At 31.8% G+C, this 18,250-nt stretch overlaps 2 protein-coding genes across 6 annotated transcripts in view; one reads left to right on the forward strand and one right to left on the reverse strand.

Moving 5' to 3' along the window:
- Positions 1 to 1,177: 1,177 nt before the first annotated feature.
- On the reverse strand, positions 1,178 to 16,193 carry LOC135628913 (acetyl-CoA acetyltransferase 2-like). 4 transcript variants are annotated; one of them, XM_065135896.1, is made up of 15 exons: positions 16,106 to 16,176; positions 15,581 to 15,616; positions 13,993 to 14,091; positions 13,728 to 13,901; positions 13,543 to 13,648; positions 12,781 to 12,919; positions 7,474 to 7,551; positions 7,322 to 7,387; positions 5,013 to 5,098; positions 4,220 to 4,319; positions 4,025 to 4,135; positions 3,865 to 3,906; positions 3,585 to 3,671; positions 3,248 to 3,333; positions 1,178 to 1,321 (listed from the first exon to the last, which is right to left on the reverse strand). In XM_065135896.1, the coding sequence occupies exons 2-15, from the start codon at positions 15,606 to 15,608 to the stop codon at positions 1,288 to 1,290; spliced, it is 1,236 nt and encodes a 411-aa protein (XP_064991968.1). In that variant the 5' UTR covers positions 15,609 to 15,616; positions 16,106 to 16,176; the 3' UTR covers positions 1,178 to 1,287. The 4 variants fall into 4 exon arrangements, with proteins under 4 accessions (XP_064991968.1, XP_064991967.1, XP_064991969.1 ...); XM_065135895.1 differs by having other exon boundaries at positions 1,179 to 1,321; positions 15,581 to 15,650; positions 16,106 to 16,193; XM_065135897.1 differs by having other exon boundaries at positions 1,179 to 1,321; positions 3,229 to 3,333; positions 15,581 to 15,650; positions 16,106 to 16,193.
- A 1,457-nt stretch (positions 16,194 to 17,650) lies between these two features.
- Positions 17,651 to 18,250, forward strand: part of LOC135628413 (vacuolar protein sorting-associated protein 32 homolog 2-like) — a 6,862-nt gene continuing 6,262 nt past the window's right edge. Inside the window, exons 1-2 of one of the 2 annotated variants that reach the window (XM_065135048.1) lie at positions 17,651 to 17,808; positions 18,023 to 18,121. In XM_065135048.1, the coding sequence (XP_064991120.1) occupies positions 18,050 to 18,121 (72 nt within the window). In that variant the 5' untranslated portion in view covers positions 17,651 to 17,808; positions 18,023 to 18,049. Of the gene's footprint in view, positions 17,825 to 18,022; positions 18,122 to 18,250 lie in introns of both variants that reach the window. The other variant, XM_065135049.1, reaches the window with a different exon arrangement.

Here is an 18,250-nt window from a genome sequence, read left to right on the forward strand (position 1 = left end):
ATATCCGTCCATCATCGAATATGTACGTTGAGATGTGCGCTCCTTGTAATTGAGTCTCACAGTAAAGAAGTGTCGACGATGCTCTTGCGGGGAAGGAGCCGCAGCCGTGGTGGCGGATAAGTTCGTTCATAAACTAAAGTAAAAAAGATCGTGTCCGTTCGTTCCTTTCACAAGATCGAAACCAACGACGCTGATCTAAGATCTTGCTGCTTCATAGCCTTGATTATTATAGTTGCTTGTTACTATTATATATATATATATATATATATATATAATTCGATATAAAAAAAAGTGAATTAGATAAATCTTGAACTAATATTTGAAGTATAAATCATCGTAGTAACAGTGAGTGAGATAGATACATAGAATAAAATTTGGAGAACTCAATCTAAGATAAACGAATCGAATATTTTACAATAAAACAAATATCTAAATTTACAAAATTATAATAGTTGGTCCTTTCTTAGCTAATGCAATGTATGTATTCAAATACATACATTTACATCAAATCATATATTTTTCATGCAATCATTTTTTTTCTCATTTACTAAGGACACATCATTTGTCATTGATCAAACTTCCAAATTGTATGTTACAATCTTTTATCATTTGTCATTGATTAATGTTTACCTTTCTTCATCCCAACACGCAAAGGATAGATAGATACACATTTGTTAGGAAAGGAAGTTGCATTTGAGCTTCAAATATCATCTCCTTCCAAAGTTTGCTCAAGCATCACTAACAACAAGTTCTACTAAAGCATGCTTAAATTAATTCATGTAGAGTTACAGTGATTACATCAAGTTGCATAGGGATCTGGAGCTGCTGCATGCACCCGTACATTCTGAGTCGCTGCCAAGTGCAAATTTTGCGCCCCCCACCTCTCTCTCTCTCTATACATTATTAAGCATCGGGTAATAAGAACATACAACCTTATTAATCCCACTCTTTTTGTATACATATACATATACATATGTATATATACATATACACACACACATATATATATATATATATATATATATATATATATATATATATATATATATATATATATATATATATATATACATATATATATATAACCTTATTAAGAACATACAACCTTATTAATCCCACTCTTTTTGTATACATATACACACACACATATATATATATATATATATATATATATATATATATATATATATATATATATATATATATATATATATATATATATATATATATATATATATATATATATACACACAGATTTCACTCGGCCTTAAAATTTGACAACATGCTTCACAACAATGACCGCTTATGTCCTGCATGAGGCCTGGAAATGGGGAAGAAAACGTTAAAGATGCAGCAGCAAAATGGAAAAGTTTCACATTCATAATTGTGAATACGGACAGTAATATCTTCAGAATCCTAGTAGCGCAAATTGAAAAATAGATTAATTTATACATCTGATACACAGACGAAACAGAAGAATGTAACAAGGTAATGACAACCACTTGATATGACAGTAGTTTCTTTCTGAAACTAAAGGAATCTATTTAAGTTTAGCATGCAGACTTGGAAAAACAAGGTTTACAACCAAGCTTCTGAGTGTGTGTAAATTATCAGGATTAAGAACTTTCATGAAGATGGTCATATTTAGACCTTCAAAAATTCCCATGAATACCAGTACAAACAAGGTATGCATTCTAACAGCAGGCAATTTCTTGCAAAAATTGGAAATTTCATATTTAGAACTTCAAAGATTCAATAACCACGAATACCAGTAGAAATAGAAAAATACTTTAGAACATGCCCATGGTTAACCAAGGATGAAGATCATCAAAATTTGAAAGACAGAAATCCCCACCTCCATATCCTACCCATTGTCATCCTTTACCCACCTGTTTTATTCTTCTAATCCCTTTTAACCACAAAAGAAAGAAAAATGAGAGAACTAAAGAGAATGAGAGGATGGGAAGGAAAACAGTTCAGAAAGAAGAGTGATCAAAGATGGCACACAAGGGAGAGAGAAGAAAGGATATTAACAAAAAGTTCAACTTGTGTTCTTTCAAAAATCAGATTGGAACTGTTAATTATGTTGACGGAGCTTGTGAAACTTAACAAATTTTTGAGGTAAATCTTTGCTGTTGGAAGCACCTCTCAAAACATAGATTGGCTCTGAATTACTTTCCTGTAAGTCAGAGGAGAGTCACAGCGATGACAAAGGAGGGAGGGGATAATAAATGGAATTTGGACCACTTGACACCACTGCCAAGTAATCACTCCTGTTGCACCTCTTCAGATGGGGAAAAATGTGAGAGAATAAAATGTTTTTGACATACGGATGAGATCTTCTGGGGGACAAAAAAGAACAAAAGAAAAAAAGAAGAAAGGGAAGATCGGAAGGAAGAGGTAGAGAAGGGAAAAATATTGTAAAGGTAAAAGGGAAAGGAAGAAATGAAAAGAAAAAACATAATAAAACAAATCAAAATTATTCCTAAAAATTTTAATAGTAATTATTTTTTTATCGTATGCTTCCTATCTTTATTTTTCAAACGTTGGTGCTTGCACAATGCCACACCCACACCCATGTCCGCTTCTACTCCTGTTCGTTGCAAGTAGAAGGAATATATGATATCTGAAACTTATTTGAATTCTATATGTATTAAAAGTGCAATTTTCTTTAGCTAACAACAAAACATAAGATTTCTAATCGCAACATAAAGAAAGACCAGGCTATCACAATGATCATTTCTTTCAGCTATATATTGTGTCCATCTTTTTGTCCTTTTCACTGCAATATAAGCAAGTAAATATCACTAATATTCATTATTCATTGCCATATATTTCATCTTCAGTTTGTAACAAGGGTTTTGACTAAGCTTCAGTTTGTAGCAAGTAAATATCACTAATATTCATTTTTCTGAGCAAGTCCAAAGGAAAGATTTCTATGGTCTATTCCCCAAAGAAGAGCACTTGTCATCCTCTACAAACTTCACTATACTTTTTAATTATATATACACATTTTAATTCTGAGTTCATCTTGACAACACATCTTCCATTGTGTTTAGTATATGCACCTATACAAGCACAGTACAGCCATACAAGATTCCTGATACGAGAATATTTCTCATGTTCTAGTTAATCAACAAAGTTTTCTGTTACTAGCTTATGAGACTAAACATGCATGTATTCCCATGAATGCTCCTAGAAAAATGATCGAGAGACACTAAACCTTACCAAAATTAAAAATGCTTACACTAGCTCTAAGACAAGTGCAGAAGCTCCCCCACCACCATTGCAGACAGCAGCGACCCCAACTTTGCCATGCCTCTCTCTCAGGACCTAAACAAATAGGAAAGGCATGCCTAAGTATCCTCTTCTTAATAGTGAATATCTAGGCTAGCATCTTGCCAAACATATTTATGTAATAAAAGTTACAGAAGCAGATGGTTTTTTTTACAACCAATACAATAAGATATTAGCACATGAAATTTACTACATTTGGACATATGAAAACATGTGATTACTGGCATCCAAGATGGTTTTCAAGGAGGAGTGAAGCATGTAATGTCAAATCAAGCTTACAAGCATACCCCAATCAAGGCAACCAGAATACGAGCTCCACTGCAACCTAGAGGGTGTCCCAATGATACAGCTCCACCGTGCACATTAACTTTTTCCTGCACCAGGAAGCAAATAGGATAAGCAAATTATTGATAGAACTGTAACTAACAGTAAGATGATTCTACAACCATAAAAAGAAACAAAATAATTTGAATAGCTAGTTTTACTTGCACATACGTTTAGAAAAACAAAAGCCAAAGGTCTAACACAGAAGGGATCAAACATAAAAGGACAAATAATAGAACTCACTGAAGGAAGAGATAGAAGCTTCTGATTTGCCAAGGCAACAACCTGTGAAAAAGAACAACTTTTAGCCTGCAGTTAATGAGAACGAAAGAAAGAGAGAGATTGGGAGAAAGAGAGACAGAAAGAAGTGGATTCAAAATATATTAGGAGTTGAATAACTTACAGAGAAAGCTTCATTTATTTCGTAAAAATCTATTTGAGATGCCTCCAAGCCAGCATTTGAAATAGCCTTCGGAATTGCAAGTGCAGGTGCTGTAGTGAACAACTCAGGGGCCTGCATGAGGAAATCATTTATGAGTTACGAGTTATGACATTTACTAACTATGACAAAAAGGCTCTTATTTCTTCCTGACCATACCTGAGCAGCATCAGCATATCCTCTTATCTTTGCAATTACTTGCAGTCCTAGTTCTAGAGCCTTCTTTCCACTTACCAGTACCAAAGCAGCGGCACCATCACTATACCAAAATATTAATTAATAAGTATATGAAACTAAATGGCACCGAAACAGGTTCCTATGATTAACTTGCAATGAGTTAGACTAAGATTAAAAATGAACTGCAACAAATAACTATCAGATCAAGGTTATATCAATAAAGTCCAAAAATTAAAGTCATAAAAAGAATGGAACTTTGTCAATTATATAAATCATACAGATAAAATGACTTTACGGTATGCTTGTTATCAGCAAGTAATAATAGTTAGATGAGGATATTAACAACACTTACTGCAAGTTTTAAATTTAATAATACTAAGATGAACGAACACGACTTGGAAAGGTCTTCTCATACATATTAATTAAATGTCAGCATCCAAGACCATGTGAAAGGAAGAATCAAACCAATGTATGTGTTGCTCTTCTAAGGTGGAGTTATCTCGCTCTATAGAACATTAAAAATGAATGGAAGGACAAAAATCTTCTTAAAATTTAAGATGCAACTTTAGATAAAGAGTGAAACCAAAAGGGTGCAAAGGATCTGACAAGTACAAAAGAAAAACAGTTGCAATCATCAAAAGAACCCTAGTTATAGAAATATCACATAAAGAGGATTTGCAACACAAAATAAATTACTTACCATGATCATCTTACTTGATAGAAGCAATGGTGTAATAAAAAAAAAGATAGTCCAAATAATACAACAACAAAATACCTTATACTTGATGCATTTCCAGCTGTTACTGTACCACCATTCTCCTTGAAACTTGGTCTGAGCTTCCTTAGTTTTACAGGATCAAACTAGCCAAACAGAAAATATAGACAATATTGTCTCAGAATTACTAAAAGATTTATGCATAAGAAAAATTGGCATTTAATAACAAAACCACCATACTAGGCATGCAAGAAAAATAACAAAAACATACACACTCAGTGTGCAAAATATATAAAAATATAAAGAACTCATAAAGACATCCACAAGGATACATGATCAGTGATTTTTAATAAAAGAATATTCTGATGGTAGGGTTTGCATTTTCACTAATCCGGTTAAGTTTTAAATTTTCTAAATACAACCAGATAAGAAAGGTAAAAACACGAAAGAATTTCTTTCCTTTCACTTTTTCTTGGCCTTCAAGTCAAGCTTATAACTTTGAACCTTTTCTTTCTCATATTCAAGTGTTTTTCTTTAAAGATGGTGTTGATTGGAAGGGACTAATAGCAAAAGTAAAAGTAAAGCCTACCTAAACCTGTATTCTTAATTTGCTTAAACTATTAAAATTGAATCACTGGTCGTCACCTAATATTTTGACCTAGATGAGAACTTGACTATTGATGCAGAGTCAATCATTTAGAAAATATAGATATGAACTGAAATGACATGAACTATATTACTTTCTCATAGTATCTTGTTAATTCTGGAGAACTGCCCTCTTGTGTCATATCAAATCCAACTTATCTTGACATGTTAAAACATAAGGACAGTAAGAAACTACCATCCATATGTTACACATGTTAGTCCAGAAAATGTCCACAATTACATCTAAATTGTCAGATGAAATTTTCCGGATGAAATTTAAATTCAGTTCTATTTGTGTCTGATAATCTAAATATACTTGCCTACATTGACATAAAAAGATATTTATTCTATTTCTCTAGGTATAATGTTTTTTTTTACTTTCTTAAAATGGATCTTTTCCTTCTCACATTTGCTTGCTGGTCTATGTTTCCATAAGATATCACTGACAGGTTTGATTTGACTTAAATATTTGTTGCTAAAAAATCTATTCATGCAAAATATTCATATACATATCCACACTAATCTCAGTTAGATTCTGATCAAATATCCCATTTGTATCCGTAGCTCAACAAAAGGTAAGATGATTTTCTGTTCAGTATCATATTTTGCATGTTTGTATATCTCCACTCTGTATCTGAACAAATTTCACCCCTAATCAGACCATGGATGTGTCAATTTTCATTGTCGTGAAACTTAGATCCTAATGATTGAAGGCTAGCATCATCATATTTGTCTCCCATAATCATCATGATGGTAATAAAGAATTGTTGGTGTCACAAAAATCAAACACACGAAACAGAATTTCATGTGTAACCAGGATCTTTGATCCTAAGGAATGAACGTCAGCCTCTTCATCATATTGTATCCTATGATCATCATGATGTTAATCCAGAATTCTTGTTGCTCACACAGAAATCAAATGCTCTGCAACAGAACTTAATGTCTAACCATGATGAAGGAGACTATCCTTAAATTCTCTAAAGAAGTATATTTGTTTTCAATGATAACCAGTCACATCCATATTTCCCTCATTTCTTAATTACCTGTAACTAAAGAAAGAAGCTAGAAAGATCTTCACATGGAGAGAATTGATAAATTACCATTCAAAACAAGATTGACAGACATTGAATTTTTAGAGTTATCTGATAATTCAACATTGTGCTTCCAATTTCGTGCATTAATTCTGGACGGGATCTACAATATGTTTACTTATTAAAGTTCTAAGTTTAAAAGAGAGGATATTTAGTTTTCTTTTAAAATATAAAGTCAAAGGTAAGGTATAGTATTTTTCTTTTGCTTATCTGTTGTGAAGAGTTTCAGCCTAAATTTTTTATAATTTCATACCAGCTTATTGACTAAAGCATTGTACATGACATTGTAATTCTTGGTGTCAAGTAAGGACCTTAAAATTCTAAAAATATCAATGTCTTGTTGTCAAATTGTACACAAAGAAAAATTATTAAATTTTGATAACAAAGAATGCTCGACTGGAAAACATGATAAAACATAATATAATAATTCAGTATTACCCATTTCTATTGACATGTCATCTTAAAAAATCTAACCTATGGGTTGTGTTTACTACTGGAAAAACTTCATAAAAACTTACTATCTAGAACTTTTCTCCATTAATAATGCATACAAAATCCATAACTGTAGTATGATGTATGTAAAGTGTTGTATTGCACTAAGAAACATTTGCTCCCACATCTTGAGGACTTTACTTTTTCAAGACTTTCATCCTTGTCAATAATCACTGATGGTCTTCCTCTGCCTGCAGAAACTTCAATCTACAAAACATGACAACAAAGGAAATTGGTGAAACTTTCAAGTATTAAATTTTCATTTTAATTTACCATAGTGAGAGATTTTTAACCGGAGCAATTTCCCATATGAATGCACCACTATCCCGAGCAGCTATTCCACGCTCATTGCTTCGAATAGCATAAGCATCCTAATGGAGCATAGTGAAGATAAAGAAGTCATGCTTCTGTGAAAGTGACGTGTAAAACAAATTCTATAATTATATAAACCAGGTAGATCTAACAAAAACATTCAGTGAAGGGAGGGCAATTCAAGCATTTAACTGCCAAAATCTTTTTTTTTTTTGCATAATTCTGAGACAAATACAGCTACTTTATAATCATGGCCTTGAAGCAACTTCAGAATTTAGATAATAATTAAACAGTTTCAATTGATGAGCTGAAAACATCATTACATGTCAGTCAAGTTTTAGAAGACAATCCATTTCTCAGTCTTACAGATAATTAAGAAATCTACTCAATTCCAAGAAAATCAGAAATAAATATATACAGTTCCTGCTTCCTACAGACAATTGCACTACATTGCATAGATGGAATGACACTCAATTGAAGGTAATAAAACAAAGGATCAAAATATATGAAGATCTTGATCGAGAACCAAGGAACACTGTAGTATTGTTAACATGACAATCTGTAAAAATATATGGAACTAGATATCAAACAGCACAAAGGAAAAAGGTCAAAAATATTTTGGAAAAATAAAACTATCTGACAACCTGCTTATTTTTGGAGAAACAAGTCATAGTGCCTTTTGCTCATAAGTGTGATAACAAAATATTGTGTCAGCATCAGGTTAGCAGCTAGTATAAATGTGTTTGGCCAAGCCAAACTAGCAAGCTATTCATGAAACAACACCAGGTTATACAATAATTCATTAAGCCAACACATGTTTTATGCCTCAGACAATAATCAAGGACTATATTTCATTTCAAATTAGCCTTCCTAACTTCCTATGGGTGGATTTTAGATTATAAACATTAATGATCCTATCCATCCATAATTTTAAGAACTCCAAGAACATAACCGAATATAGTGATCACAATTATCTGACAATAGAAGTCGACTATTTGAAAATAATTTTTGATGGCAAAAAAGAAAAGCAGTTCATCTGTAATGTGCTTCTCTATAGGTACCAAGTAACCATGTAATTTGACAGCATAAACAATGAGGAAGCCAAAACATGATATTATTTCCAATGCAACTCTTGGTGCCCCACAGTTGAATTGTAACACAAATATCCTTGCCCTTTTTATCAAATATGTTTGTTATTGAAGTACCAACCACTAAGATTTCCTAAGATTCCTTCATTTAACAAATTCCTGGTTTGGAGTCTTGTAGCCTACCTGATAAAAGACCTAGCAGTTTACTAAGTTATCCATGTGCATCAACTATCAAGGTTAGTCAAATGGAATCCTTTGACCATCATAAGTTTTATTTACTCCATATGTCAGTTCAAGTTATGCATCTTACCTCTGTTTTGCTTTGAGGAAATCCAGGAACTTCCATATCTTCTGTTGCTAACATCTGCTCATCCTACAGATTATTAGAGTTCTATCATTAATTACTAGCTTCCAAGAACTACCTAGTCCCGGAAATTCTACAACTTGTTTTGCAAGCCCAGCACACACAGGAACAAGGCACAAGCAGTCTTTTTAGTCTGCTGATTTGTTTTTAGTATAGAGCTAGGTCGTCATGAACATGGATTTTAACCGATTTCAGTATAAAGCTAGGTCATCATGTCAGAGCTAATGAATATGAATCTTAACCGATTTCAGTATAGAGCTAGGTAGTCACCCGGAAGTGACACAAGACACCTTCACCACCTAGGTGCCTTGAATTACAAACGATGGGCTAGGAGGTCGCCCAAAAGCAGTTCATCACATCGGCGCCGGATGTGGCGCTAAGTAGGTAAGGGTTCTCTCATTGTTTTGGACCAATAGGAGTAAAAAAATTAGTCCAAGAACAAAGTGTTAGGTTAGCAACTTGGAATATAAGAACACTTTCAGGGAAGAGATTAGAATTTGTAGACACTGTGATCAGAAGAATAAATACTATTTGCTTACAAGAGACTAAGTGGGTAAGGAAAAAATCTACAGAAATTGATAATAATAGATTTAAATTTTGATATACTAGAAAAGTTAATCATAGAAATGGTGCAAAAATTGTTATTGATAAGGATCTTAAGAACAATGTTGTCGATGTAAAAAGATTTGAAGATAGAATTATAGTTCTAAAATTTATGAAAGGATAAGATGTTTTGAATGCCATTAGTGCATATGCCCCTCAAGTCGAGTTGGATGATCAAACCAGAAGAAAATTTTAGAAAAGCTTATATGATATCATTCAAGGAATGCCAATAATCGAAAAACTTATAATTAGAGGAGATTTAAATGGTCATGTAGGGAAAACATATGATGAATACAAAGGGGTACATGGGGGCTTTGGTTATGGGGAGAGAAATAAAGATTGTGATATGATTTTGAATTTTGCAACTTCGTATGATCTTATAATTGTAAATACTCACTTTAAAAATAGAGATAAACATTAAATTACTTATAAGAATGGTCACAACTATAGTCAAATAGACTTTTTTGTCACTAAAAAGGTAGACAAAGTTATTTGTAAGAATTGTAAAGTTATACCTGGCGAAAGTTTGACGAATCAACATAGGTTGTGGTCTTAGATATTTACTGTAAAAAATGCAAGAAAAAAATAAAAAAAGATAGTAGAAAATATTACTAGGACTAGATGGTAAAATTTTAAAGATGATAAGGTAAACAATTTTAAGAATAAGGTGGAAAGGGAGGCGACTTGGAACTTAGATGAGGATAATATTAATATTATTTGGACTATAATAACTAATAATATTAGGAGTTTAACAAAAGAGATTCTTGTTGAAACTAAAGATATAGGTATAACCTTAAGAGAGAGTTAGTGGTGGTGTGAGGAAGTTCAAAAAATAATTTTTACTAAAGAATCATGTTTTAAAGATTGACAAAATTATAGAAATAAGAAAAAAATTAAAAGATATAAAGAATATAAAAAAGAGGCTTAAAATAGCGATTAGTATAACAAAGATATAAAACTTACGATAACTTTTATAATAAACTAGGTACTAAAGATGGTGAAAAAGATATATATCAAATTGTTAAAGCTAGGAAAAAAGTACAATGATTTAGGTAATATTAGATACATTGAAGATGAGGATAAAAAAAAACTTATTAATGATAAGAAAGATGAAAAATTATTTTTATAAATTATTTAATGAATATTCCACATAGGCCTTAGATTTAACGATAAATAATAATGGTAGACTTAATAATCATCATAGATTTATTTGTAAAATTAAAACTAATGAAGTAAAAGATGCATTAAAGAAGATGAAAATAGCTAAGAGCATGAGCCTGATGGTATCTCTATTGAGGTCTGAAAAAGTTTAGAGGATAACGGAGTAGCTTGATTAACTAGCTTATTTAACAAAATCATGAGATTTGAAGGGATACCTGATGTATGGAGAAAGAGTTTTTTAGTGTCAATTTACAAAAATAAGAATGACATACAAAATTGTTTAAATTATAAAAGAATTAAAATCATGAGTCATACTATGAAACTATGGGAAAGAGTTACCAAAAGTAGGATAAGACTTTAAACCAAGGTCTTCAATTTCAAAAAATACCGCTAGGTACAGGCGATACGTACCGGTCCGTCAGCAGACTAGTACACGGATCGCCTGTTATTGGACGATATATATATATATATATATATGCGACGTTGCCGAGCCTGGGGAGAAGAGAGAGGCGACGTCGCTAAGGCGACGTCATCGATTTTTTATTTTACATATATATATACATAAATATATATACATATATATATACACACATATATATACATATATATATACACACATATATACACACACACACACACACACACACACACACATATATATATATATATATATATATATATATATATATATATATATATATATATATATATATATATATATATATATATATATCGAATCGTATACCGCTCGATATACAGTATCGTACCATACCGAGCGAATGTCGAAACTCCAATACGGTACGATATTTCAATCCTTGCTTTAAACAAATATCTCTGAAAATTAATTTAGTTTTATGCCCGGAAGATAAACCATAAAACCATAAAAGTGTGTCTAGTAAGTTTCCTATTATCGTAGGATTACATCAATGATCCGCATTAAGTCCATATCTTTTCACATTGATAATGAATGAATTTACTAGTCATTTACATGATAAACCTTCCTAGTGTATGTTATTTGCTAATGATATTGTTTTAGTTGATGAAAGTCTAAGTAGAATTAATTATAAACTTGAGCTATGGAGGCAAGCCTTAGAAACTAAAAGTTTTAGATTACGTATAACTAAAACTAAATATATAAAATATAATTTTAGTGATTCTAGAAATAGACAAGAGAATATAGTTAAATTAACAGATAATATGTCCTTTTAAGTAAAAGTTTTAAGTACCTTAGATTAATTATTCAACAAAATGGAGAGATCAATGAAGATATTATTTATAGAGTAAAAACATGATCGTTAAAATGATGAGGGGCATGAAGAGTCTTGTGTGATCATTGGATACATTCCAGATTAAAAAAAAAAATTTATAACATAGTTGTGAGACCAACAATGCTTTATTAATATATATTAAGTAGTTAAGAAAAATCGTATACAAAAAAGGTATATGTTGTCAAGATGAGAATGTTGAGATAGATGTGTGAAATTATTTGTAAAAATAGAAAAATATTTTTATTCATGAACAATTAGGTATCGCTTCGATAAAGGAAAAAATGAGTGAAAATCGTTTAAGATGGTATGAGCATATGCTGAGGATACCTCTGGATGCGATAGTCAGAAGAAGTAAAATAATTAATATTAATAATACGTGGTGAGATAAAGGAAGACCTAAAAAGACTTTAATATAAATTATAAATAAAGATTTAAGTACTATGAACTTAACTTATTATATAGTTTTTTACATATCTCAATGATGACAATAGATCCATGTAGCCGATCCCAAATAGTTGGGACGACTTTATTGTTGTTGTTGTTGAATCTATTTGTTTTTATCCAATGAACCGTATGAAGTAAACTAGGAACAAATGCAGGAAAAGATATGAAAAACACAAGCAGGTGTGTATGATGACACAAAAAGTACAATCATGGTAAAATGTGCAACCATGTAATTGATAAATTTGCAATATCCAACTATATATTCTCCATAAAAAAATTAATTCAAGCCTTATATGTCTCATAAATTACTTGTAAAACTAACATGAAAGGACACTAAAAAGGTACAAAAAAGAAAATCACCTGCTCTTCTCTTGTTATTGAATGATGATCAGCACATATTTCACCACATATTCCCATGGAAACATTATTATAGACATCCCACAGACCATCTTTGAGCATCCCATCAACAAGACTATCATGTCCAAATCGAGACCCTTTTCTGTGTTTATTCAAACATAGCAAAAAGATTATCAGAGTCAAGATAAGCATAGAATAATGATCTCCTATTGCCAACACATCAAATTAAGTGTCCCAACAAAAAACCAATGTCAGATTGAGATCGAGGATTACCTATGACAAACCTAACATGAATCAGATGATATTCATTTCAACTTAATAATTAAGGACCAAGAAACTTCAAAAGCATCTTTTATTAATTGTAGATGACTTGCCCTTTGACAATTATGAATTTGTGAAAAAAAATCCTATAAAACATGAATAAAGAATAAAGTCCAATGTGTATAGTCGCAGAACTTATTTATATATCTACATATATATATGCCCAAATGTCATGGAGCCTGCAGTAACAGTTAGAAGGGGGGACACATGAGAATACCATAAAACTTCTTTTTTTGTTTATGCTTTTTACTACCATTTTTCACAGAAATAGTATAGGTCAGCAAGCATCCAATGATAAAAAAACAATGTGTCACATTTAATGATTGTCCCAATTTGTTTACATAGAGGTAAACCAGAAAATTCTAAGTAGCAGTCGTCATGATTGGCTACATATGCAGAACCAAATTTCTAGATGCAAGAAAAAGGGAAATCCAAGTGGCTAACCGTGCTTCCACAATATACTTGGGGGCATTGGACATGCTCTCCATGCCACCAGCTACAACTACATCATTAATACCCAGCTCAATGCTTTGTGCTGCAAACATTGTAGCTGTGATGCAGAAAAGTAAGTACATCACTCATGAGACATTCCTACCAAACCTACTTATTAAAGCTGGCCAGATTTTTACCTTTCATTCCGGATGCACAGACTTTGTTTACAGTGGTGCAGACAACTGTATTTGGTATCCCAGCACCTAGAGCAGCCTGCCTAGCGGGAGCTTGACCTAGATTTGCACTCAAGACATTGCCAAAAAAGACTTCTTGCACTAGGGCTGGATCAATGTTTGCCCTTCTAAGAGCATCTGAGAAATCACAACAACATTCCAGTATGTCTAACAGGTTACAAAAGTAAAGGAAATAAAAGTGTCAGCAAGATAATAGCTTTAATCATACATTTGATGGCAATAGACCCAAGTTGCATTGCCGACAAAGAAGACAGAGCACCGAGAAATCCACCCATTGGTGTGCGTGCAACACCAACAACACAAACATCTGCTCACAAGACAAACATAGCAAAACAAGATATAAGCAACAAATATTTTAAAATTATATAATGACAAGACCATTTGTCATGCATCAATCTGTACATATATAGAGAGAGCCCAGCTTGCCTCAGGTCGATCTGCTGTTATGTCACTATTTTAAAATCTTTCAAAATTCACAAAGGAGAATAAAAAATTAAATTATCTAAATATCTAAGTTTAATTTATACCGTCTAAAGTGTATCCACATAAAATATCATGACACTTCAAGCCCATTTGCCTGTCCACTAACTTGTCCTGTATTTTTTATTTATGTGCCACATAATTGATAGGTAAATGAATATGGAATGTCATGATTAACAATAAAGGGAGAAACCTAGAAAATTTATAATCACTTTGATAGTCAGATCACTGATTACAATATCGCTTTCTATCAAGTTGATCATTAATTTGACCAACCTAGAAAAATCATGAATTCTGGTCGACTTGAGACTAGTCATGCTATACATACAACATCAAAAACAAACATAATCATATAATCTTCCAAGACTTAGGAGTTTAGTTACATTATTTGTTACCTATCAGTTATCTTCATGAATTGATAAAATGGAAAAGTGAACTTATGAAATTGGTCAAAAAAGAGGGAAAATATGTTCCTTGGCATTTGGCAAAATACAGAATTTTGGCCCTCGACCTTTAAAGAAAAAGCATGTAAATATAAAATCTTTCCTTTATTTGAATAACTTACATCACAGCTACACTGAGTCTATCAGATAAGTGATGCTCGAGATCCTAATTGTTGTGTCTACATTACTCTTCTGATTCAATTTCATGAACTACTAACTTGCAAAGTTACATAGAGTAACTCAATTGGTCACAGGATATAACCTTGTCTATTCTGTTGGTGTTATTAACTGATGCTCAGGAAGTGGTAGTATAGTAGATAAAAACCAGCATGCCTTAAGCATCTAGGTCTGCAGATATAAGTAATGTCAGGATGCTTCTCTTCCAAGTATCAATCATAAATGGCAACAATTGTTCATAGAAAGTGAAAGAATTATTAAAAAAACTCCAGAAATGAATACTGGAGCAAAACTAAGACTGAATTCTCAAACAACCTATGCATGCTACAAATCTTAAAGCAACAAACTGTCCCATTTTGTTTCCACCTACCGCTACTCGACAAAGAAAATTCTGCAGTAAATGGTTTGATATGGCTCGAAGCTCAAGCCTAGATAGGCTCACGCAATTAGGTTATAAAACTCTTGTTTCATCTAATCTGCATCTTGATTCAAGCCAAAAACCACAAAAGGGACTACAATAAAGCATAAAAATGAGCAAAGAAAAAGCTAAAATAATCTTACATATATATATATATATATATATATATATATATATATATATATATATATATATATATATATATATATATATATATATATATATATATATATATATATATATATATATATATATATACATTCGGATGATCTGTATACCTCTTGGCTTTATCTTCTCCGAAGCCATTGTTGATGCTGTGAACAAATGCAAAAGTGACAACTAATTAACCTACAAAATAGAAGAAAAGGTAACGAAGCTTTGATTTCTCCAACAAAAGGATAACAAAGGAGCGTATAACTATCAGTGCGTACGCCACAATTTCTTCATGTACGAAAGTGAAACTACGAAACCAACTAGAAAAATGAAGCATTAACATATGGAAATCTTGTAAATGTTGTAAAAGATGAAGCCAAAACGGAAGGATGAGCAAGCGATCGCAGGATCGCATCCAACAACTTGTAATGGACACGAAACTTAGTGAAACTTGAAAAGAAAGTAAACCAAAAGAAAAAGAATGCTGCTGCCCTCTCCCCTCACAATCAACAGATCGAGAGGAGCAAAAGGAGGATCGGCTAATGGAAGAGATCAGATGGCGGGCTAGAGACAGAGTGAACGGTCGCTGCGGAGAGCATGGCGATCACCGATTAAGGTTTGATGGAAGAGGAAGCGACGAAGTAGCTCACCTGCTTCTCCCCAGTGTCCCAGACCGCCGCTCGCGGAGGAGAGAGAGAGACAGGCAAAGCCAAATGGGAAACATAACCAAGGCTAAAAGTAGCAAACAGTAGGGGCAAGAACAACGACATTTAGCACATTCCACCCTGCCACATATTGTAATTACTAATAAGGCAGAGGATATTTGGCACATCCTATCCTTTTATCTGGTTTTTAACTGCAAGTTTTCTCAGCATATTATGCGTGTAATTAGTTACATTTAATATCTTGATATTTATATTTTTAAAAATTATATTAGGATGTCTATATTTATGAAAATAAAATATTAATATTTTTTATATAAAATCAAAATAATAATTTATATAATTAAAAATTAAAAAAAAATTTTGTTAGAGTAACGAGTTAAATATTTCACTTTCATAACTATAAGAATGTTAATATATTTTTTAAAAGTACAAAAATTATGATGTTAAAAATAATTAATTATAAAGGATAATATATAATTAATCTAAAAATCTTTTGATAAATTATTAATTAAATTAATTAATAACTTGAAAAAATATATTAATGTTTTGAATACTTAATTTAACATAATATTTTTTAAACTTCTATTGATATTAATATATTTTTAATAACGATAAATTATTAATTAAATTAATTAATAACTTGAAAAAATATATTAATGTTTTGAATACTTAATTTAACATAATATTTTTTAAACTTCTATTGATATTAATATATTTTTAATAACAGTGTGTGTATATATATATATATATATATATATATATATATATATATATATATATAATTGGTACTCCTATATTTATTCTATAATTTTTAAAATAATTTATATATATATATATATATATAATATTGAGATGAGTATATGTAATTATTATAAAAATAGTAAAAATTATCGATGGATATATTTTTGATAAAACATAAATAAAAATATCTATAAGAAAAATACAACAAACAATATAAGAAGAAATAGATGATGTGAAAGAATTATAGGACCAGACTTATTAAATGGATATCGGTTGGAGTTACAAATATGGATCGATTTAAATTTTTGAAAGGGAAATATGTTATTTTCAAATAGTGAAAGAATAGATATGCGAACCACCAGATTTATAAGGACAAATAAGTCAACCCAAAACTTTTAGGAGGAAACATAAGTCATTAAAGTTAATTTAGTTTTATTTTAATATTAATTTCATTAATTTAGCTTCTGATAAATTTGCATTTTTCCGAGAATTTTAGGATAAATTAATTGAATAGATACGTTCATGGCCTATAAAACATTCAAACTATCAAGTCAGACCCACACTCGATCCTTATTGGATCCAGAAATGTGTCTTGTTGGATTCGGGTTTGAATCCTAAATGATCCCACCCGACTCTGACGCTTAGCCTCTTCCGTTATTTGCACTCCTTATTTACTTTTTATGATTTTATTGTTTCACCCACTTCATGTGTCTGACAAAAACAAGTGAAAAGAATAAGAGGGTACTTATTAAATAAACTAGAGTAAGCTTATCGTTCTCCTTCGTCTCTTTCTATATGTGGGGAACGCGGCCCCCTTTTTTCCCCATTTCGCTCCAATTTCGTCGAAGGGGTCCTCTCTATCTCCACTAGTATCATTCTTCTGAATCGTATCGATCGCCTTCGTCGAAGCCCTAATCGCAGGCCAGTCCATCAGCTTCCTTTCCGCGGTTCGTGTTGAGATCGGTATTGATTGAATTGGATCAAATAATCTGCCAATACGTCTTTTCCCTGCCTTGTTTAGCATTTTTTTTATCGATTTGGTTCGCTTCGACGAGGATATATCTTGTATGGGATGTTCTGGATTGATCAAAGAGCGATCTTGTAACTTGTGATTTGGATCTGAATTGGGGATTTGGGGCTAAATCTCTGTTTTGGTTCCAGGGACTTGTTATTTAGAAGCCGGCGAAGATGTTTGGCAGGCTTTTTGGAAAGCCCAAGGAGCAAACCAGTACCTTGGCCACCCTCGATAAATTAAATGAGGTACAGTTAATTTGTCCTTCTTTTGGTTCGATTTATTTGATAAAGATGTAATTATATCATAGGTTCATTTTTCATTAGTAGAAATTCAAGGATCATGAATTCTGTTTAATGTCTGTTTGGATATTTTAT

This window comes from Musa acuminata, chromosome BXJ3-1 (assembly GCF_036884655.1).
Source record: "Musa acuminata AAA Group cultivar baxijiao chromosome BXJ3-1, Cavendish_Baxijiao_AAA, whole genome shotgun sequence".
Taxonomy (NCBI): domain Eukaryota; kingdom Viridiplantae; phylum Streptophyta; class Magnoliopsida; order Zingiberales; family Musaceae; genus Musa; species Musa acuminata.

Coding starts and splice junctions, on each gene's coding strand:
- LOC135628913 (XM_065135896.1), bottom strand. CDS start 15,608: ATGGCTTCGGAGAAGATAAAGCCAAGAG. Junction 4,320..5,012: donor GGAAATGCATCAAGTATAAG/GTATTTTGTTGT, acceptor ATTTTGGTATAG/TGATGGTGCCGCTGCTTTGG. Junction 1,322..3,247: donor GCACTTGTCTTAGAGCTAGT/GTAAGCATTTTT, acceptor CCCCATTTCCAG/GCCTCATGCAGGACATAAGC.